The sequence below is a fragment of the Phalacrocorax aristotelis genome, chromosome W, assembly GCF_949628215.1.
Source record: "Phalacrocorax aristotelis chromosome W, bGulAri2.1, whole genome shotgun sequence".
NCBI classification, from domain to species: domain Eukaryota; kingdom Metazoa; phylum Chordata; class Aves; order Suliformes; family Phalacrocoracidae; genus Phalacrocorax; species Phalacrocorax aristotelis.
In genome coordinates, this window is record NC_134310.1 from 7,069,303 (window position 1) to 7,090,456 (window position 21,154).

At 52.7% G+C, this 21,154-nt stretch overlaps 1 protein-coding gene across 1 annotated transcript; it reads right to left on the bottom strand.

The window, feature by feature from the left end:
* Positions 1-5,364: 5,364 nt before the first annotated feature.
* Positions 5,365-12,503, bottom strand: LOC142049715 (DNA-binding protein RFX2-like). The gene is made up of 8 exons (XM_075077648.1): positions 12,430-12,503; positions 10,429-10,580; positions 9,382-9,479; positions 8,575-8,724; positions 7,981-8,189; positions 7,500-7,653; positions 5,774-5,818; positions 5,365-5,619 (listed from the first exon to the last, which is right to left on the bottom strand). Exons 1-8 carry the CDS (start codon positions 12,501-12,503, stop codon positions 5,458-5,460), a joined length of 1,044 nt encoding a protein of 347 aa, XP_074933749.1. The 3' UTR covers positions 5,365-5,457.
* Between the last annotated feature and the right edge of the window lie 8,651 nt (positions 12,504-21,154).

Below are 21,154 nucleotides of genomic sequence, written 5' to 3' on the forward strand. Positions count from 1 at the left end.
GCGGGCGTCCAGTACACCTGGAATTGACTGCCCCAGGGGTGGAAACACAGTCCTACCATTTGCCATGGACTGATTCAGACTGTACTGGAACAGGGAGAAGCTCCAGAACACCTTCAATACATTGATGACATCATTGTGTGGGGCAACACAGCGGAAGAAGTTTTTGAGAAAGGAGAGAAAATAGTCTAAATCCTTCTGAAAGCTGGTTTTGCCATAAAACAAAGTAAGGTGAAAGGGACCCGCACGAGAAATCCAGTTCTTAGGAATCAAATGGCAAGATGGTCGTTGTCAGATTCCAATGGATGTGATCAACAAAATAGCAGCCATGTCTCCACCAACTAGCAAAAAGGAGACGGAAGCTTTCTTGGGCGTTGTGGGTTTTTGGAGAATGCATATTCCACACTACAGTCTGATCGTAAGCCCTCTCTATCAAGTGACCCGGAAGAAGAATGATTTCAAATGGGGCCCTGAGCAACGACAAGCCTTTGAACAGATTAAACGAGAAATAGTTCATGCAGTAGCTCTTGGGCCAGTCTGGGCAGGACAAGATGTAAAAAATGTGCTCTACACTGCAGCCGGGGAGAATGGCCCTACCTGGAGCCTCTGGCAGAAAGCACCAGGGGAGACCCGGGGTCGACCCCTAGGGTTTTGGAGTCGGGGATACAGAGGGTCCGAAGCCCGCTATACTCCAACTGAAAAAGAGATATTGGCAGCATATGAAGGGGTCCGAGCTGCTTCAGAAGTGGTTGGTACTGAGGCCCAGCTGCTCCTGGCACCCCGACTGCCAGTGCTGGGCTGGATGTTCAGAGGGAACCTCCCCTCTACACACCATGCAACTGATGCTACGCGGAGTAAATGGGTTGCACTGATCACCCAGCGGGCTCGAGTAGGAAACCCCGGTCGCCCAGGAATCTTGGAAGTGATTATGGACTGGCCAGAAGGCAAAGACTTTGGAATATCACCAGAGGAGGAGGTGACACGTGCTGAAGAAGCCCCACTCTCTAACAAACTGCCAGATGAGGAGAGGCAGTATGCCCTGTTCACCGATGGGTCCTGTCGCCTTGTGGGAAAGCACCGGAGATGGAAGGCTGCTGTATGGAGTCCTACACGACAAGTAGCAGAAACTGCTGAAGGAGAAGGTGAATCGAGCCACTTTGCAGAGGTAAAGGCCATCCAGCTGGCCTTGGACATTGCTGAATGGGAAAAGTGGCCAGTGCTCTATCTTTATACTGTCTCCTGGATGGTGGCAAATGCCCTGTGGGGCTGGCTGCAGCAGTGGAATCAAAGCAACTGGCAGCGCAGAGGCAAAGCCATCTGGGCCGTCACAATGTGGCAAGATATTGCTGCCCGGGTAGAGAACCTGATTGTAAAGGTACGGCATGTGGATGCTCACGTCCCCAAGAGTCGGGCCACTGAAGACCATCGGAACGACCAGCAGGTAGATCAGGCTGCCAAGATTGAAGTGGCTGAGGTGGATCTGGACTGGCAACATAAGGGTGAACTATTTCTAGCTCGGTGGGCCCATGACACGTCAGGACATCAAGGGAGAGATGCAACATACAGGTGGGCTTGTGATCGAGGGGTGGACTTGGCCATGGACGCTATTGCGCAGGTTATCCACGAATGTGACACGTGCGCTGCAATCAAGCAAGCGAAGCGGGTAAAGCCTCTGTGGTGTGGGAGACGATGGCTGAAGTATAAATACGGGGAGGCCTGGCAGATTGACTATATCACACTCCCACAAACCCGCCAAGGCAAGCGCCATGCGCTCACCACGGTAGAAGCAACCACGGGCTGGCTGGAAACATCTCCTGTCCCCCACACCACTGCCCGGAACACTCTCCTGGCTCTCAAACAACAAGTCCTGTGGCGACATGGCACCCCAGAGAGAACTGAGTCAGACAAGGGGACTCATTTCCGAAATAGCCTCATAGACACCTGGGCCAAAGAGCACGGCATTGAGTGGGTGTGTCACATCCCCTGTCACACACCAGCCTCTGGGAAAATTGAACGGTACAATGGACTCTTAAAAACGACACAGAGAGCAATGCGGGGGTGGGACATTCAAGCACCGGGATACACATTTAGCAAAAGCCACGTGGTTAGTCAACAGGAGGGGATCTGCCAACCGAGCTGGCCCTGCCCAGTCAGAAATCCTACATACTGTGGAAGGGGACAGAGTCCCTGCAGTGCACGCAAAAAGTATGCTGGGCAAAAGAGTCTGGGTCCTTCCTGCCTCAGGCAAAGGCAAACCCACACGTGGGATTGCTTTTGCTCGAGGACCTGGGTGCACTTGGTGGGTGATGCGGGAGGATGGAGAAATACGATGGGTGCCTCAAGGGGATTTGATTTTGGGCGAAAACAGGCTATGAACTGAATGCCACAATGTGAACTGCTATATAATATTGTGTGTCACCTCCGTGTTGTATCAATGACATCAGAGTACGAGCCTCCCAACCCATGGAAGATCAACTGTGAAACAAGCCGTGCAGCAGTGATGGAAGGATGACCGACTCGGTATGCAGCAACCCAACGCCACACACACCACCTCTCCCACCCCCAAAGACTGATACGGCGGATGGAGCCCAGAGTCATGGACTGGGTGAATTCAATGGACATTTTAATGGACATCTTACAGGGAAGGTCCATGAAGTAAGGGAATGATGTCGGTGTATTATGTTAAAGGATGGGTAGGGGAAGGGTGGTGGTTGGTACGGTTGTATTGCATCGTATGGGACCTGGGCATGGTGTAAATGGTATGGAGTAAGGGGTGGAGAATGTGCTGGTTTTGGCTGAGAAGGGGTTAATTCTCCTCACTGTGGGGGGGCGGCTGCCTTTCCAGCTTCCCATGCTCTGCCTCATGGCGGGGGGCTGGGAGGGGCAGGGCCATGGTGGGGGCAGGTGACCCCAACTGGCCAACGGCATGTTCATGCCATACCATGTGACACCAGGAGCAGTATATGAAGGGGGAGCAGTTAGCGGCTCAGGAGCGGCGCGGCGTTGGGTTGGTGGGCGGTGAGCGGCTGCGGCACGTGCGTTTCATTTGGGCTGTTCGTTCCCCCTCTCCCCTCCCTTCCCCCCTACCCCGGGGTTTTGCGCCTCTCGTTGCACCTCTCCTTTACATTGCATTTCTGTTGTTGTTTCTTTGAATTTTCATTATTAAACTGCTCTTATCCCAACCCACGAGCGTTACCCTTCTGATTCTCTCCCCCATCTACCGGTGGGGGAGTGAGCGAACGACTGTGTGGGGCTGAGCTGCCGGCTAAACCACGACACCCCTGCAAACCAGCCGCTGTGCTGTGCTGAATCTGCCTCCCTGCAGACACCGGATCCCTGGCCAAAAGTGCTTTAACTGGGCAGCGGTGGGCAGATCTTGCACCTCCCCCGGACACTGTGAGGCTGCAGCATCTGCCTGACACCTCCTTTCAGTGACTAAAGAAGAAATGGGACCACAACAATTATTGTACAGGCCTGAGCATTTGATACGTGTTTATTGCTCTTCCCAGCTAAAGCTGGGAATTCTGTGCATGTCAGGTTTAGGTGGTTATCCAAGCTCCTTGCACGGTGCTGCAGAGCTCCAGAGCATCTCGTTTGCCCGTCCGTGGTAAGCAGAAGGTCACCGGGTTCGGTCGGTAGCGGCTGCAAAGAAGAGCCAATGCGCCAGCTGAAGTTAAGATCATGCTCAGTGGGAGCAGGGGAGTTTAAGGCTTGATTGCTCCGTTGTTTTTTTAGACCATCTAATCTCAACGGCAGGATCTGAAGTGCAGACTCTGACCCAGGGTGTATTCCTAGTCGTTATTTACAGATAAAACCAGCTTTCTCACTTGTCTCCTGCTGCTTCGATATGAGACATTTACAGACAAACATCACCCCGACAGACAACAGCACGGGACAGTAAGAGGGAAAGATGTGCCACTACACACACCTTCTTTTCACTTTCCACTAGCAATATTTTTCCAAGTGTCACAGCTACCTTAGTACCATTTGGAACGAGTAAATAATATCTTTGGATAGAATATGCTCTGCTATGCAAATGTACACGAGGCCCCTGGAAAAGCTCACATCAAATACTTCATCATTAGAAACAATAATCATAATAATAATAATCATAATAATAAAAGCTATTTATGACACGGCCTTTATTCCCAGAAAGATTTGTCGCAGGGCTTTGTTTTTGCAGTTTGGCTCGGTGACAGATACCCCCCCACCCCTCTGCCCTGTAGTCCGCATCAGCCCACATCCCCAGGGCACAGAAAGGGAGAATAAAGCCCTGCTGGGGCAGAAGCTCCACCAGCTCAGCCCCGTCGGAGCCGCCACCTCAATGACCCTGCAGGAGAAGGCGATGCAATACAGCAAGGGGAAACGCCACCGTAGTGTTGAGCATACCCGGGGCCCGCGAGAGCCCCTCGCTGCTACATGGGATGGGCTGGTTTATTTCATCCGAGTCTGCGCAACAGGCACGGCTGTGCCGGCTGGCCCCGAGCGGGGTGGAAGCGGGCACGCCGGCCCACCCTAAGGCACTGCAGCCGCACACCCTCACCCACCTCCGGGCGCAGCCCCGCAGGCCGCTGCACCCTACCTTTAGCAGGACATCAAGCAAGAATTTGACAAAACCCAGGACGCAGGACCAGTTCCCCTCTGCCTGGCTATCCTGGTGAGGGTGGGGGTTGCCCGGGCAATTGCCCAAGGGCATCAGAGCGCAGGGGTGCAACGAACACGCTTTGCGACCAGCCGCCGCTTCCTCGGAGTGCTTTGGTACCTTGCGTTGGCCTGACGGTGTCCCAGGAGCATTTGTGGTTCGGCAACAAAAAAACCCAGCGGGGGAGACACGGGAGCAGGTGGGAACACTGGTCCCATAGTCCCAGAGCGAGCACGTGTCAGTCCCAGAGCACATACGTGTCAGTCCCGAAGCGTGCGCGTGCACCGCTGCGCTGGGACCAGAGGGATGTGCAGCCCGGAGCCCTCTCCCAGGCGGGTACAAGAGAGACCAACTGTCCCGCGCTCCCTGGCATGAGTGCTCTGGCAAAGTCAGAGCCAGGACAGCTTGTCTTGAAAGGCTGGAGGAGAAGGGTCAGGTATTTTTCCTTCTTCTTGGGCACTGATTGGTTCAAGTTTGTATCACAGTGAAGTCTGAGCAGTGGGGAAGAAACCCAAACCACCTTCCCTGAGAGAGAAAGCCTTGATTGCCCACCTCGCTCAGGCTGGAGAGGACAGCCGCTCACAGCCAGGCACGTCCGATCCGCTGCTGACCACGGAGACGTCCATCGCTCGGTAGCAGACTCTGGACCTTTGCCGTCCAGCCAGCAGTCATGCCACAGGAAAGCAGGCGGACAAACCAGCCCCATCCCACCGCCCGCCCGCGACACCACCAGAGCCCATCCCCAAACACAAGTAAACAGAAGGAGAAACTAAGAGGCACTAATAACGCAGATATGGGGAGACTCAGGCTTGCGACCATCAAGCCTGGCTCCAGACGACTTCGTCCAGCTGGAGAAAAGCCGAGTCCCCATTTAAGATCTCCTGCAGCGAGTAGCCAGGGTCGCTGCGTTCCCGTTTCACCAGCGGCTCCCCCATGCTCCGGGATTCTGTGTCCACCTCGCTGCCCAGGTCACTCATGTCCTTTGTAAAGGACAGGTCTCGGCATGAGAACGGCGACCGGAGGGGAGGAGGTCCTTTCTCCTAACAGAGCAGGGTGGAGGGGCCAGCACGAGGTTCCCCCTCCCACAGTGATTCAACCCTGACCTAGCAGGATTCCCCTTGAGGGAGAGGAGGCACCTTTGTCCAGCGGTGTTGGAGACAGAGGTGTGAGGTCACCAAACTGAAAGACAAAGGCATTACAAGGTGAGTGAGGCTTATGGAGACCAGACCTGAAGTTGGCATCTGTTTCCAAGCAATTTTAACAAGCAGCCTAAGTGCTCCGGAGGAAGCACGAGCATCAGCAGTGCCGGCGGTGAAAAGCAGAAAGCAAAACCAACCACATATTTTGGGGAAAAGTCTGCCGCTGGCATTGAAGCCTCTGGGCAAACCCCACACCCAACAATCCAAGGCAGGATGGAGCTGTGGAACGAAGGGAGAAATGTTTCTGTCTGCCATGTCAGGGCCAAGTGCTGCCACAGACTGAAGGATGGTGCCTTTTCTCCAGCCCTCTGCATCTCTCGGGCAGCTGCTCAGGCATGCCAGCTATTCCCCTCTCCTGGGGCTCTACCATCACTCCACCCTGTGCAACTCTGTGCAAAGCCTTCGCATTCGCGTCACGGAAGTGCTTTGCCTTGCAAGGCCGCCGTGTCAAGTGTAACCAGAGCGGTGGGGATATATTGGGTTCTGGAGACGTGTTGTCTCCCTCTATGACGAGGTCTGAAACACTAAATTGCTATAACAGTAGTGTTGAAAAGTCATGCAAAGTTGGGCAGCGGAAGGCACTGAGGAGAGCAGGAGTTTAAAAGTGAGCGATGGAAATGGAAGGACACGATTCATCCTCTCTTGCTGGGAAGATCCAGCCTCCTCCTGGAGAACAGAAATATTGCAAGAGTTGAAAGAAGGCAAAACCTGACGGATGAAAGCCTGCCACAGCTGGGTCTTGCTGGAAGCCACTCTCTGCCTTTCATGTTCCTTGAATATCAATAAAGACAGAGGTTTAGCAGGGAATAGCGGGAACTTACAGCGCTGCTGACTTGGGGCAACAGCATGGGCCTAAAGGGGGTGGGGGGGAAGGGACAGGCAGGCAGTTGATTTGCCTGGCTCCCCTACATGAGCTCCAGGGAAGGAAGAAAACAGGTATGAGCTTCAAGGAGCAAATGAGATCAGTTTCAAACTAACAGTAGTTTCTATATTGCTATCACAAGTTGATGAGGGCCTTTTAAATCTAGGCATTTTTCAGAGGGAAAGAGTAGAAGTGACCTCAGCTAGGCAGGACAGGACCTGCCTGCAAGCCAGGCACCGGATTTACTGGCTGATTGGTTAAAAGAAAACTCCAATCCCCACACACCCCCCAACACAAACAACCCACCGTTTCTCTTCTTCAAGTCAAAGACAGAGAGAGGGGCTGACTGTGCGTGTAACTGGAGCTTGCAGAGGCCTGAGCAAGTTCTGTGAACAGTACCACCAAAAGCTGCAGGGAAAGTACCTTTTGGACCTTTCTTTGCTTGGTTTAGTTTTTTTGATGGGTCTTTGCCCTGGCAGGAATCCCGCCATCAGGGTTGGTGCCCACAGGTAATGGAGAGAAGTAGGGAGATCCTTTTCCTCCCTCCTCCAGGCCGCCAAAGGCCAGCTGATGCTCAACTGCCCCCAAACCCACCAGCTCAGCTATTAGCAAGCCAGGATGGAAGGGGCTCAAGGAGCTGGATTCTTGTGACAGGCACTCAAAAAGCTCGTACCTGCTTTGGCAATGATGGCTACAAAAACACGTTCAGGGCACAGCGCTGTTTGTGAAACACACGTGTTCCAACCTCTTAAAGAGCTGCTTAGTGTGGGTTTGTTTCTAGGGAATTAACAATTCTCACCTCTCCCATTACAGCAGTCGGCCTCTCCCCTGTTGCCTGGGCAACACGGTGCTCTACCAGATAAACCACGGATTCATCACAGAGCAGGCAAATCAGGTGGAAGGAACCAAAGCTGGCAGCACTGCGCAAGGTGAGGTCCCGGATAACCATGGAGCTGGAACACGGCCGGGAAACAAAATATTTGCATTGTGTTTTATACGTGCATCACGGCTGATGTGAATTCTGGACCCTGAAGGCACTGTGGGACACAGTGCTCTGTTCCTACCTCGAACCCAAGAGTATCAAAGCACTTTCAGAAATTAGTCCTATCCCCATCCTGAAAGGATGCAGGAGACACAACGCTCTGTTCAGATACCAGAGCAGAGCAATAATTAACCAGAGTTGCACGGGAATAAAGAACTTGGCCTTGGCTTTCCAAGGAGCTATTGACGTGCCCTGAGCCCGATGCAGAAATATCTCCAAAGTGAGAAAGAAAATGTACCTATAGAAAGACCATCTCAGCAAGACCTGTCTGGCTGCTTTGGGGAAGCTGGGAGTGCCCTCGTGATGCTTCAGGACTTGAGTAACAACATTATCCAGCCAGCTAGCCCACTGGTCCAGAGAACTCTGCTGCTGCAGAGTGAGCTTGCAATCCCGCTCCAGCTTCTGTACCATGCCTTCCTCGCACTGGCACACCCACGAGGCTTGCTCCTGCTCGGGAAGAAGGGCTGACAGTTACTCACGCCAAGCCTGCACGGTTGGTCCATCCCAACCTAGGAATTCAGCTGCATTTCTAGTAGACAAGGACCCCAGACCAGCTCTGAGCCATGTCTCCTCCGAGCTGCCCTGACCACAATATTATTATGAGAACTATATTATTGTTGGTAGCACTGCTTCTTACAGAAGCTCCTTAGTACCTTCTCCACTACTCACAGTGAGATGGCAGACTTACCCAGGAAAGTAACACCCAAACTGTTCAATTGTCCATTTAACTGCCTTTTAGTTCTGGCAATAAGATGCTGGTTACCAGCAGACAACCTCATTAGAGACTCCCAGTTCTAGACAACACGACCGAGGAGCAGATACCGTAAGTTACCTGCACGTTGGTGAAGTCGACCCAATTGAGATCGCCGAGCATCTGGTTTATCTGGGAAGTGTTCTGCAGCACCGCACGGGCAGCCTGAGCCAGGCGGTTCAGCGATGCGTAGCTCCGTAACGTCTGCGCAAAGGCACTCACTACCCCCACCTGCAACACAGCAACGCAGGGCTCCACGAGCAGGAGGCCACGGGGCTGGAAGGCAAACTCTTCTCAATGCTGAGCTCAAGCACACCGTGCGCATCAGCTGGGATCACCTGCACAGTCCCACCCACGCTGCTGCCCAAAGCATACCCGAGTGCTCCAGAGCACCACTTTTGCACCACCTATCGTGTCTCGCAAAGCAGCCTCTGCATTTCTTTTCTTTAAACTAAGAGGTTTCCCCACTCTGCCTCTAGCAGTGACCGGCAAGGTGAGAACCGGCTGCAAAAATCCATGGCTTCAGGAGAGGGGCAGTAGGAGCCTTAGGTCCAATCTCTGCAATGCCATTCAGTCCAGGGGGTGTCCTGCAATTTTTAGTAGGACAGCTTCATGCCATGCAGAGATTTTCTTCCAGAAATCTTATCTGCAATCCCGGGACATGGGAACGGCTCAACGGACAGAGCACCATCAGCCTCTGGTACAAAGGGATTGCCCTGCCTGTCCTCCCACTCCTTGCCGATTTGCGTGGATAATTATTCATTATATGGTGCTAGTCTGGAGTACATGTGGCCAAACCCCAGCAGTGATTTCCAGTCCCTGCGGAAAACTGCAACGCGCACACACTCAGTTCCTACCCCGGACCTGCCCCGTGCTCCCTCTGCTTACCTTGGCCCGGACAACCTCGGGGGGAAGTTCACTCATTGCGTTCATCAGCCACCCTTCCAAACTCTTGGCAAGATTATCAATTGCTTGTGTAAGCGTGCCTGCAAAGAAGTCTGCAGAGTTAGAAAAGCTGCTCCATGTCTTCTTGGGACACCACTTTCTAGCTGAGAGCTGCTGTGGAAAGCACAGCCGCTGATCTGGGTAGCTGCGAGCTCAAGTTAGCATCAGGGAAACCAGCTGCGTCCTGAGATGCACTCAAACTTCTTATTCTCTAATGTTGTAACTCAAACTTTTCTTACCCTTACTCTTCTGCTCATTTTTATTCTTACTCTGACTCTCATTTTCTTAGTCGTCTTCTTTCTTATCCTTTTCTTATCCATCGTCCTTCTGAGTGTTTTCCAAGGGTGAAATATGCTCTGTAAAGATACCCATGTGCCCCAGCATGGAGACTGACAGCAGCAGCCCAGAGGGACGTGGCTTTCCAGAGCTGTCGTGGAGGCCTCGGGGAGGCTGACGCACGCGCTTTGCTGAGGAGGAGCCCAATCAGACAGAAAACCCTCAGTATCCCATCGCTAATCTCCCAAACAAAAGTTGACCCCAGATTTCCAGGAGGTGCAGTAGGGGACAGGATGGTTCTACACAAACAAAGGTACGATCTCCAAGGAAACACCTCGCAAGGATTAGCCGCGCTTCACTGTGCATTAAGCTTATGCCTTTACCTTGACTCCGAGCCAACGTCAGAAGTGATACGCAATCAACCAAACTTTAAAAAGCATGGAATTTCCAGGGGTCACAAAGTACCGTCGACGTAGAGCAACGCGGCAGGAGAACTTCTGCTGTTGCCATCATATTTTAGCCTGCATTCAAATCAAAACCCTCTACTTCAGCTTTTACAATGGAAACCCTCGTGGCAAGCGGTAGCCAGACCAAGTGAGTCACGGATCGCTGCTTCTCACACGCAACATCCCGTGACTCAGCCCAGCGAGGAGCAGGAGCCGAGCAGAGGTTGGGACCACCCGTGTCCTCCCAGCCACGCCGCAGGGTACTCACTGGGCTCCGGCCCGAGCACGTCTGGGATGAGAATCTCCACCAGGGCCTGGTACAGGATGTGATCACAGTCTCTCATCCGTTTGAGGATGGGTTCGTATTTGCACAGAGTGATCAGCTGATCTCTTGGGAGGGTCCCTTTGTGTTCTTCGTCGCTGTGGGAGGATGAGGAGGGAGGCAGCGTTAGCAGCAGGTTTGCCTTCAGGGCATTCACCCTTCCTTTTGATTTCTAACCCTGGTTTTCAGCAGAAGAAAATCAGCTCGTCATGTTTCTTTCAAAAGGAAACGTTTGATCGCTTGTACAAGTCTCTGCCGACTCTGCAGCACCTCTCTGTCCACGGGGTCAGAGCCCTGACCACAGCTTTCCCTCAAATCCCTAGCAACCAGTGCTTGGCCTTTGCTCCTTCCAGCTTTAGCTTGAGTTGCCTTTCACACACTCACGTTCATGTGCACCTGGGCATTGTACTTCACTAGAGTCGTTTCAGCAAGCAAAGGCTTAGCTGGTTCTTCCTCACGGACCCAGCTCTTTCCAAAACCTTCACACTCTCTCCTCTGCCCTCAACCTCCACACCTGTAGCAGCGGGGACAAAATGTGTGCGGCGAATGGTTTTTGAGCAGATTAGCCGGTGTTGACAGATCCTACAAATGGCTTTGAGGTGTTTAACACCTTCAAATGCTGAATGTTTTCAGAAGGAAAAAGGTTTTGTGTTTTGATGAGAACAACGCATATTGTCTCTTAACCGAATGAGGTCAAACAAGCTGGTGTTATTTTCACTTTATAGGGGTACGGAAACTTATTCTGCATGATTAAGGCATAAGCTATTTGGTTAAACTGCAAGCAGAGAAAATTTAAGGCTTAAGCACTGCCAGAGCATCAAAGCAGGATTTTCACATCATTCGGGGTGACCCCTTCTTGTAAGAGGATGTTACCTAGATTAGGGGCCGGGAACTCAGGAAGACATGGGTTACATCCAGGGGATAAAAAGGGTGGGGAAAGACGGTGAGAGTTAGGCAGGACTCAGTGACGCTGGACTACTGATGAGGGCAAGGTGCTGCTGTCTTTCATGTTTCAGCTGGGGATGAAACAGGAGAAAAGAAGCCGATAATCTGGTGCTTTCCCCATTCACGCTGCTATGCTGGGCAAAAAGCAAACAATCGCAGCCTGCTTTATTCAGTGTGGAAAGGAAAATGTTTTCTTTCCCTTTGTAATAAAAGGAACAAGAATACGTTTTCCTCATCTACTGCGCCTCCCATTACATTTTCCCTGGAGCCTGAGAAATGTCTCTCTGGTAATTTGAGGGTACAATGGAAAATATAATTGGACAAAGACGTACCAGCAGCAGTTGTACTTCAGAGGAGGCTCGGAGATGGCCAGGGTTTGTGTCGTGGCTTAGCCGGCAGCTCAGCCCCACACAGTCGTTCGCTCACTCCCCCACCGGTAGATGGGGGAGAGAATCAGAAGGGTAACGCTCGTGGGTTGGGATAAGAGCAGTTTAATAATGAAAATTCAAAGAAACAACAACAGAAATGCAATGTAAAGGAGAGGTGCAACGAGAGGCGCAAAACCCCGGGGTAGGGGGGAAGGGAGGGGAGAGGGGGAACGAACAGCCGAAACAAACTGCAGGCGACGCAGCCGCTCACCACCCGCCGACCCAACGCCGCGCCGCTCCTGAGCCACCAACTGCTCCCCCTTCATATACTGCTCCTGGTGTCACATGGTATGGCATGAACACGCCGTTGGCCAGTCGGGGTCACCCGCCCCCACCATGGCCCTGCCCCTCCCAGCCCCCGGCCCTGCGGCAGAGCATGGGAAGCTGGAAAGGCAGCCGCCCCCCCACAGTGAGGAGAATTAACCCCTTCTCAGCCAAAACCAGCACATTCTCCACCCCTTATTCCATACCATTTACACCATGCCCAGGTCCCATATGATGCAATACAACCGTACCAACCACCACCCTTCCCCTACCCATCCTTTAACATAATACACCGACATCATTCCCTTACTTCATGGACCTTCCCTGTAAGATGTCCATTAAAACGTCCATTGAGTTCACCCAGTCCATGACTCTGGGCTCCATCCGCCGTATCAGTCTTTGGGGGTGGGAGAGGTGGTGTGTGTGGCGTTGGGTTGCTGCATACCGAGTCGGTCATCCTTCCATCACTGCTGCACGGCTTGTTTCATAGTTGATCTTCCATGGGTTGGGAGGCTCGTACTCTGATGTCATTGATACAACACGGAGGTGACACACAATATTATATAGCAGTTCACATGTGGCATTCAGTTCATTGCCTGTTTTCGCCCAAAATCAAATCCCCTTGAGGCACACATCGGATTTCTCCATCCTCCCGCATCACCCACCAAGTGCACCCGGGTCCTCGAGCAAAAGCAATCCCACATGTGGGTTTGCCTTTGCCTGAGGCAGGAAGGACCCAGACTCTTTTGCCCAGCATACTTTTTGCGTGCACTGCAGGGACTCTGTCCCCTTCCACAGTATGTAGGATTTCTGACTGGGCAGGGCCAGCTCGGTTGGCAGATCCCCTCCTGTTGACTAACCACGTGGCTTTTGCTGAATGTGTATCCCAGTGCTTGAATGTCCCACCTCACATTGCTCTCTGTGTAGTTTTTAAGAGTCCATTGTACCGTTCAATTTTCCCAGAGGCTGGTGTGTGACAGGGGATGTGACACACCCACTCAATGCCGTGCTCTTTGGCTCAGGTGTCTATGAGGCTATTTCGGAAATGAGTCCCCTTGTCTGACTCAGTTCTCTCTGGGGTGCCATGTCGCCACAGGACTTGTTGTTTGAGAGCCAGGAGAGTGTTCCGGGCAGTGGTGTGGGGGACAGGAGATGTTTCCAGCCAGCCCGTGGTTGCTTCTACCATGGTGAGCGCATGGCGCTTGCCTTGGCGGGTTTGTGGGAGTGTGATATAGTCAATCTGCCAGGCCTCCCCGTATTTATACTTCAGCCATCGTCTCCCACACCACAGAGGCTTTACCCGCTTCGCTTGCTTGATTGCAGCGCACGTGTCACATTCGTGGATAACCTGCGCAATAGCGTCCATGGCCAAGTCCACCCCTCGATCACAAGCCCACCTGTATGTTGCATCTCTCCCTTGATGTCCTGACGTGTCATGGGCCCACCGAGCTAGAAATAGTTCACCCTTATGTTGCCAGTCCAGATCCACCTCAGCCACTTCAATCTTGGCAGCCTGATCTACCTGCTGGTCGTTCCGATGGTCTTCAGTGGCCCGACTCTTGGGGACGTGAGCATCCACATGCCGTACCTTTACAACCAGGTTCTCTACCCGGGCAGCAATATCTTGCCACAATGTGGCAGCCCAGATGGCTTTGCCTCTGCGCTGCCAGTTCTGCTTCCACTGCTGCAGCCAGCCCCACAGGGCATTTGCCACCATCCAGGAGACAGTATAAAGATAGAGCACTGGCCACTTTTCCCATTCAGTAATGTCCAAGGCCAGCTGGATGGCCTTTACCTCTGCAAAGTGGCTCGATTCACCTTCTCCTTCAGCAGTTTCTGCTACTTGTCGTGTAGGACTCCATACAGCAGCCTTCCATCTCCGGTGCTTTCCCACAAGGCGACAGGACCCATCGGTGAACAGGGCATACTGCCTCTCCTCATCTGGCAGTTTCTTAGAGAGTGGGGCTTCTTCAGCACGTGTCACCTCCTCCTCTGGTGATATTCCAAAGTCTTTGCCTTCTGGCCAGTCCATAATCACTTCCAAGATTCCTGGGCGACCGGGGTTTCCTACTCGAGCCCGCTGGGTGATCAGTGCAACCCATTTACTCCGCGTAGCATCAGTTGCATGGTGTGTAGAGGGGAGGTTCCCTCTGAACATCCAGCCCAGCACTGGCAGTCGGGGTGCCAGGAGCAGCTGGGCCTCAGTACCAACCACTTCTGAAGCAGCTCGGACCCCTTCATATGCTGCCAATATCTCTTTTTCAGTTGGAGTATAGCGGGCTTCGGACCCTCTGTATCCCCGACTCCAAAACCCTAGGGGTCGACCCCGGGTCTCCCCTGGTGCTTTCTGCCAGAGGCTCCAGGTAGGGCCATTCTCCCCGGCTGCAGTGTAGAGCACATTTTTTACATCTTGTCCTGCCCAGACTGGCCCAAGGGCTACTGCATGAACTATTTCTCGTTTAATCTGTTCAAAGGCTTGTCGTTGCTCAGGGCCCCATTTGAAATCATTCTTCTTCCGGGTCACTTGATAGAGAGGGCTTACGATCAGACTGTAGTGTGGAATATGCATTCTCCAAAAACCCACAACGCCCAAGAAAGCTTCCGTCTCCTTTTTGCTATTTGGTGGAGACTTGGCTGCTATTTTCTTGATCACATCCATTGGAATCTGACAACGACCATCTTGCCATTTGATTCCTAAGAACTGGATTTCTCGTGCGGGTCCCTTTCACCTTACTTTGTTTTATGGCAAAACCAGCTTTCAGAAGGATTTGGACTATTTTCTCTCCTTTCTCAAAAACTTCTTCCGCTGTGTTGCCCCACACAATGATGTCATCAATGTATTGAAGGTGTCCTGGAGCTTCTCCCTGTTCCAGTACAGTCTGAATCAGTCCATGGCAAATGGTAGGACTGTGTTTCCACCCCTGGGGCAGTCGATTCCAGGTGTACTGGACGCCCGCCCATGTGAAAGCAAACTGTGGCCTGCACTCTGCTGCCAGAGGGATTGAGAAGAATGCGTCAGCAATATCGGTTGTGGCATACCACTTGGCCGCCTTGGACTCCAGTTCGTATTGAAGTTCTAGCATGTCTGGCACAGCAGCACTCAACGCTGGAGTGACTTCATTCAGGCCACGATAGTCTACTGTTAACCTCCACTCTCCATTAGACTTCCGCACTGGCCACATGGGACTGTTAAAGGGTGAGTGGGTCTTACTGATGACTCCTTGGCTCCTCAGTTGGTGCATGAGTTCATGGATGGGGATGAGAGAGACTTTGTTGGTGCGATATTGCCACCAGTGCACTGCTGTGGTGGTGATTGGCACCTGTTGTTCTTTAACCTTCAGCAACCCCACAACAGAAGGGTCCTTTGAGAGGCCAGGCAAGGTAGACAGCTGTTTAGTTTCCTTCGTCTCCAAGGCAGCTACACCAAAAGCCCACCTGTACCCTTTTGGGTCCTTGACATACCCTCTCTTGAGATGGTCTATGCCAAGGATGCACGGAGCCTCGGGGCCAGTCACAATGGGGTGCTTCTGCCACTCATTGCCAGTTAGGCTCACTTTGGCCTCCAATACAGTTAGCTCTTGGGATCCCCCTGTCACTCCAGCAATGCTGATGGGTTCTGCCCCTTTCTAGTTTGATGGCATTAACGTGCACTGTGCGCTGGTGTCCACTAAAGCTTTATGCTCCTGTGGGTCAGACGTGCCAGGCCATCGCATCCACACAGTCCAGTAAGCCCAGTTATCCCTTTCCTCCACCCGGCTGGAGGCAGGGCCCCTCTGGTCCTGATCGTGGCAGTCACAACTCACCTCCTGCAAATGTGAATCAGGAGTCCCTCTATTACGCTTAGAAATAAAACCAGCGCTTCTACTCCTCTGTCTGGGGACTTGCTCAATGGAAACTGGAGCAGCAGCTTTCCTGGAAGAGCCTCCCTGAGTGCCTGTTCTTCCTTGCAGTTCACGCACTCGTGCCTGTAGGGTCGAGGTAGGCTTGCCATCCCACCTCATCATGTCCTCTCCGTGGTCACGCAGGTAGAACTATAGGGTAGCCCGTGGTGTGTATCCCCTCCTTTGAGCCAAAGGACGCTTATTCCTAACAGCTGAGACACTACCCTGTCGAGGTGGGGAGTAGGACAGATCTTCTTTGAGTTGCTGGACCTCTTGGGATAGTTTCTCCACAGCAGAGACGAGTGAGGAAGAGAGATTTGTTTCATAATCCCGGAGTCTATCGATCACCTCCGCCACCGTTGGTGTCTCGTCACCTTTCCAGGACATCACTGCCAACGACTTTGCATGCGAAGATGGTGCGCTCCGTACAAACTTGCGCCACGTGGGTCGTGTGCACTCGGCTTCATCTGGATCTTTGGAGGACCGTTGATCGTCCAGGTCACCATAAATCACCTCAAACACAGCTAATTCCCTTAGATACTGGATGCCTTTCTCCACAGTTGTCCATTTTCCTGGGCGATATGTAACATCTTCTTTAAAGGGATACCTTTCCTTCACTCCGGGCAGGAGTCGCCTCCAGAGGCTGAGGGCTTGTGGTTTTTTCCCAGTTGCTTTGTCAACGCCCCCTTCCCCAGAAAGGGATCCCAGTTGTCTGGCTTCTTTTGCCTCTAGTTCCAGGCTACTGGCCCCATTATGCCAGCATCGGAGCAGCCAGGTGACAATGTGCTCACCTCAACGATGGCTATAATCTTTTTGCATATCTCGCAACTGGCTGAAGGACAGGGATCGGGTGGTCTCTATTTCATTTATGACTTCTTCCTCCTCTCCCCGTGACGGCCCTGGTTCTTCATCATCCCGTTTTAAACGAGTTGATGTCCGCCTCCAATATTTCATCTTGTGTATGGGGGCAACTGATACTGGTACGGGTTGATTCTCTGAGCCAGCTCCGGTACTTGTCGTGGGGGTTTGAGTGGCTGCAGTGCCTGTCCTCAGGGCTGGAGTGACTACAGTGCCAGTCACTTTGCATTTCAACCCAGAGACATTCTCTTCCCCCTGGGGGCACTGACTACTGTTGGGCAGGGCTCGGTATGCATGGGCCAGGCCCCAGCACCTTGCAGTTATCTGTGTCTCTCTGGAGTTCCCAGCGTAACAACATACTTTCTCCAAATATTCTACTAGTTGTTTAGGATTCTGCACTTGCTCGGGGGTGAAACTCCAAAACACTGGGGGTGCCCACTGCCCTAGGTATTTGCCCATGCCCATGCTATCCCACATGCCCTGCCACTCGTAACTATCAAGCCTTGGGGCAGATTTCTGGGTGATATTCTTCAGTTGCTTAGTCCAAACCAAAACAACATGCCCAAAAACTAACAATAAGTGCACCTTAACCACCCAAGGATGGTCAAGATACAAAAAGGTTGTTGTAACAAAGGCACAGACATCATAGCACAAAGTTGCAAAGGTGCGGCTCTGTATTTCCTCCATATAAAGTCTCTCCGAGGAGGAGGTATAGTTGCTAAGTGCCTCAACAAGGTGGTATCCCAAGTACAGTAACCGTTTCAGCAAAAAACACCCAAATACCCGATAAAGCTGAAAATGAATGTTTGTGTAAGAAATCTCATAGGAAAAATGTTACTAGTCACAGCAGAACACAGCAGACTAAACAAACCCACACCGATCTTTAAAACCAACTGCAAAAAGAACAACATGGTGCTGTGACCAGCAGCTGTTATTATCTCCAACCCTTGAGCCCCACGTTGGGCGCCAAAAAGACTGTTGTGGTTTAGCCGGCAGCTCAGCCCCACCCAGTCGCTCGCTCACTCCCCCACCGGTAGATGGGGGAGAGAATCAGAAGGGTAACGGTCATGGGTTGGGATAAGAACAGTTTAATAATGAAAATTCAAAGAAACAACAACAGAAATGCAATGTAAAGGAGAACAACGAGAGGCGCAACACCCCGGGGGAGGGGGAAGGGGAGGGGAGAGGGGGAACGAACCGTTCAAACAAACCGCACGTGCCGCAGCTGCTCACTGCCCACCGACCCAACGCCGCGCCGCTCCTGAGCCGCCAACTGCTCCCCCTTCATATACTGCTCCTGGTGTCACATGGTATGGCATGAACATGCCATTGGCCAGTTGGGGTCACCCGCCCCCACCATGGCCCTGCCCCTCCCAGCCCCCCGCCATGAGGCAGAGCATGGGAAGCTGGAAAGGCAGCCGCCCCCCCACAATGAGGAGAATTAACCCCTTCTCAGCCAAAACCAGCACAGATTGGTACCTCTGCTGGAGAGGATGGAGACACATAGATCCACGACCAGCAAAGCCAGAGAGCCTGTCTCCTAGGGAGAAGATCCTTATGGGTCATCTGCATCGGATACATATTACAGCCTTTGCAATGAAGAGACTCGCTCTTCTCCCTCCGGCTGCCTGCCTTAGCAAGGCTCTTCAGGACCTCCACGCCTTCCATCCAACTGGGACAAAACCTGATGGATTTTAATTTTAAACATACTTAGAGGGAACCAACAGGCCTGAGGGCACAAGGGAAAAGTCTTCCTGTGGGTGTGGGAGTCAGTAAATAAACTTAGCAAGTGTGATGTTACAAGAGCTTATTTCAATATATCCTATATAGTATCTATATCATATACAATACTGTAGACTTATTAGCCAAGCAAACAAATGCAGAACAGCTGGAGCTTGCTGGGCAAGACCTTCCTTCCTCTTAAAGTTATAAGCCTAGACGTGAGGTATCTAACACATGAGAGCAGCCTCCTCACCTATGAATTGCTGATGATGTTGACTTTGAGCAGCAACCGATTGCTCCGACGTAGTGCGTGGTTTACCATTGGACCCCCTCTCTGCCGTGCCACCCGTCTTCTGCACTGGTCTATACCTCAATTTAGAGCGTGGCTTGGGATTTACAGAGGCACAAGCAAACACGTAGACATTATTTGCAACACAGTCATGCAGACTTTTGCGTTTCTCATGTCATACAGGAGGTTAACATTCAAGGGCAGCATTTTGAGGGTTGACACTTTATAGCATCTAGTCAAGTGGAGGGGCAAAATGAGAAACTCCTTTTGAAAAGCACTCCTCAAGACAGAATGAAAGGGGTTCGGAAGTTTGCCCAACGTGACACCAAAAAAAGAAGAAACAGAGAAGCAGAGCTGGAGTGGGTGCCGGAGCGCAGGCTCTCCATCCCGGGAGCCGACTTTTGCATTTACTCTCTGGTTGGGAGCTGAAGAAACAAGTTCTTCTGCTCCTTCTTCACTCCAGCAAGAACCAGAAGTGTCTGTGCTTCCAGGAGACAATTCCAAATTCCTTTGCACGTTGTGTTTTTATATTCAGAATTACTCAGACATAAGACAAACCACAGCACTACTTAACTTGCACAGTGGCACCAAAAAAAAAAAACAAAAACACCAAAAACCCCAAACAAAACCCCAAAGCCACCCAAGCACAACACAAGCCCCCAAGCTTTTTACACTGATTTGGCAGAACAAGTCCATAGCTGAGGTCCTAGGACAGTTTGGTCAGAGGGAGGCAGTGAAAAGCGGCACATACGGTGGCATTCTCTCTAGCAGCGGGCTGGATCGAGCCGCTGGCAAACAGAACAGGCAGATAAACGCTGTTTCATAGAATCATAGAATAGTTTGGCTTGGAAAGGACTTTTAGAGGCCACCTAGTCCAACCCCCCCTGCCATGAGCAGGGACACCTTCCACCCGATCAGGTGGGAGGGAGGGGAGACGAGGTATTGGGGGAGTGGCAGGGCGGTGTTGGTGGGTGGCAGTGGGGGTATGGCAGGGATGTGGAGGAGATGGGGGGAGTGGGTGGTGGTTGAGTAGGGGTGGTGTGCTTTCGGGGTTGGTTGGGGCAGAAGGGGATGTCGTAGGTTTGCTGGTATCTGTTGTGTTGGTTTCTGTTTCCATGAAAAGCTGTTCCTGCAAATGGCTGTGTGCCTGCGTGGGAGGGGGAGGGAGCACAGGGGCCACCGGGAAAGGGCACCCAAGGGGTACAGAAGCCCTGCTGAGCCCCAAATCACAGCCAGCGAGCCCCAAAGGGCACCAAGACACAGCCAGGGCCGACTCAGTGCCCACAGGGCAGGCAATGGCAGGGGGGACAGCACGGACACAGGCTTCCCCGGGCAAAGCAGCCCTTTGGTGGGGGAGCCACGACAGACAGCTCCTTGCAGGACTCACGGACACAGCCCCACGCAGAAAGCAGCACGGGGACCCTGGGACAGGGACACAGCTCGGGGGCTGGGGAGGGCACAGACACGCCCCAACAAGGCCTGCAAGGCCTCCGTCTTGAGCACGACCAGCGTCCCCTCCAGCAGGGACAGGGCTCGCTGCAAAGGCCCTCAAAGCCAATCAAGGCAATCACACCCTTCCTCACTCCCACCTCACTCAGCTCCAGAGACTGGCTTTGCCTCCCTCACCCACCAAAATAACCCAAATCACCCCCAGAATGGGGAGGGAGGGAGCTGCAGGCCAGCCAGGGAAACCCCTCCCCTTCTCTGCCTCCACCGTGGGCAGCTGCAACACCAAATAGGATTGGGGGAGGTTTGGGGGTGAGAGGGTTTGGGAATAATAAAAAAAATCACCGCAGCAGCCAGAAAGTTCCTGGAAGATTCGTCCCTCTTTACTGCCTATTTCCCATCCAAGAGCCACAACGTGGGCCAGTGCAGCCAACGACGACTTCGGGGAGCCACCTCAGCTTTGCGGGTGGGTCTTGCAGAAGGTGCGGGGTGAGGTCCCGTCAGAGCAGCCCCAGCACCGGTGGTCGTAGGGGATAAGCCCCTTCCTTCGGGCATTGCCGTGATGCCACTGGGGTGCTGGGAGCCCCTCTGGAGCCTGCACAGGCGCGCTCTCGGTGACACCAGCATGGTATGGTGCAGCTCCCGGGGTCACCGCTGCTCAGCATCTCGTCTCACATGCTGACCTGCTCCGAGCTTCGTCATCAACCGATAACTGCCGTCCCCTGCACCAGCTGCACCACCACTGCCCGCAGCTCTCAGGGCCCACACAGAGTTATTCTGATCGAGTGAAGTGGAAACGAAAAGAAAGAAAAATCCCCAAACGCAAAGGTAAATGAGCC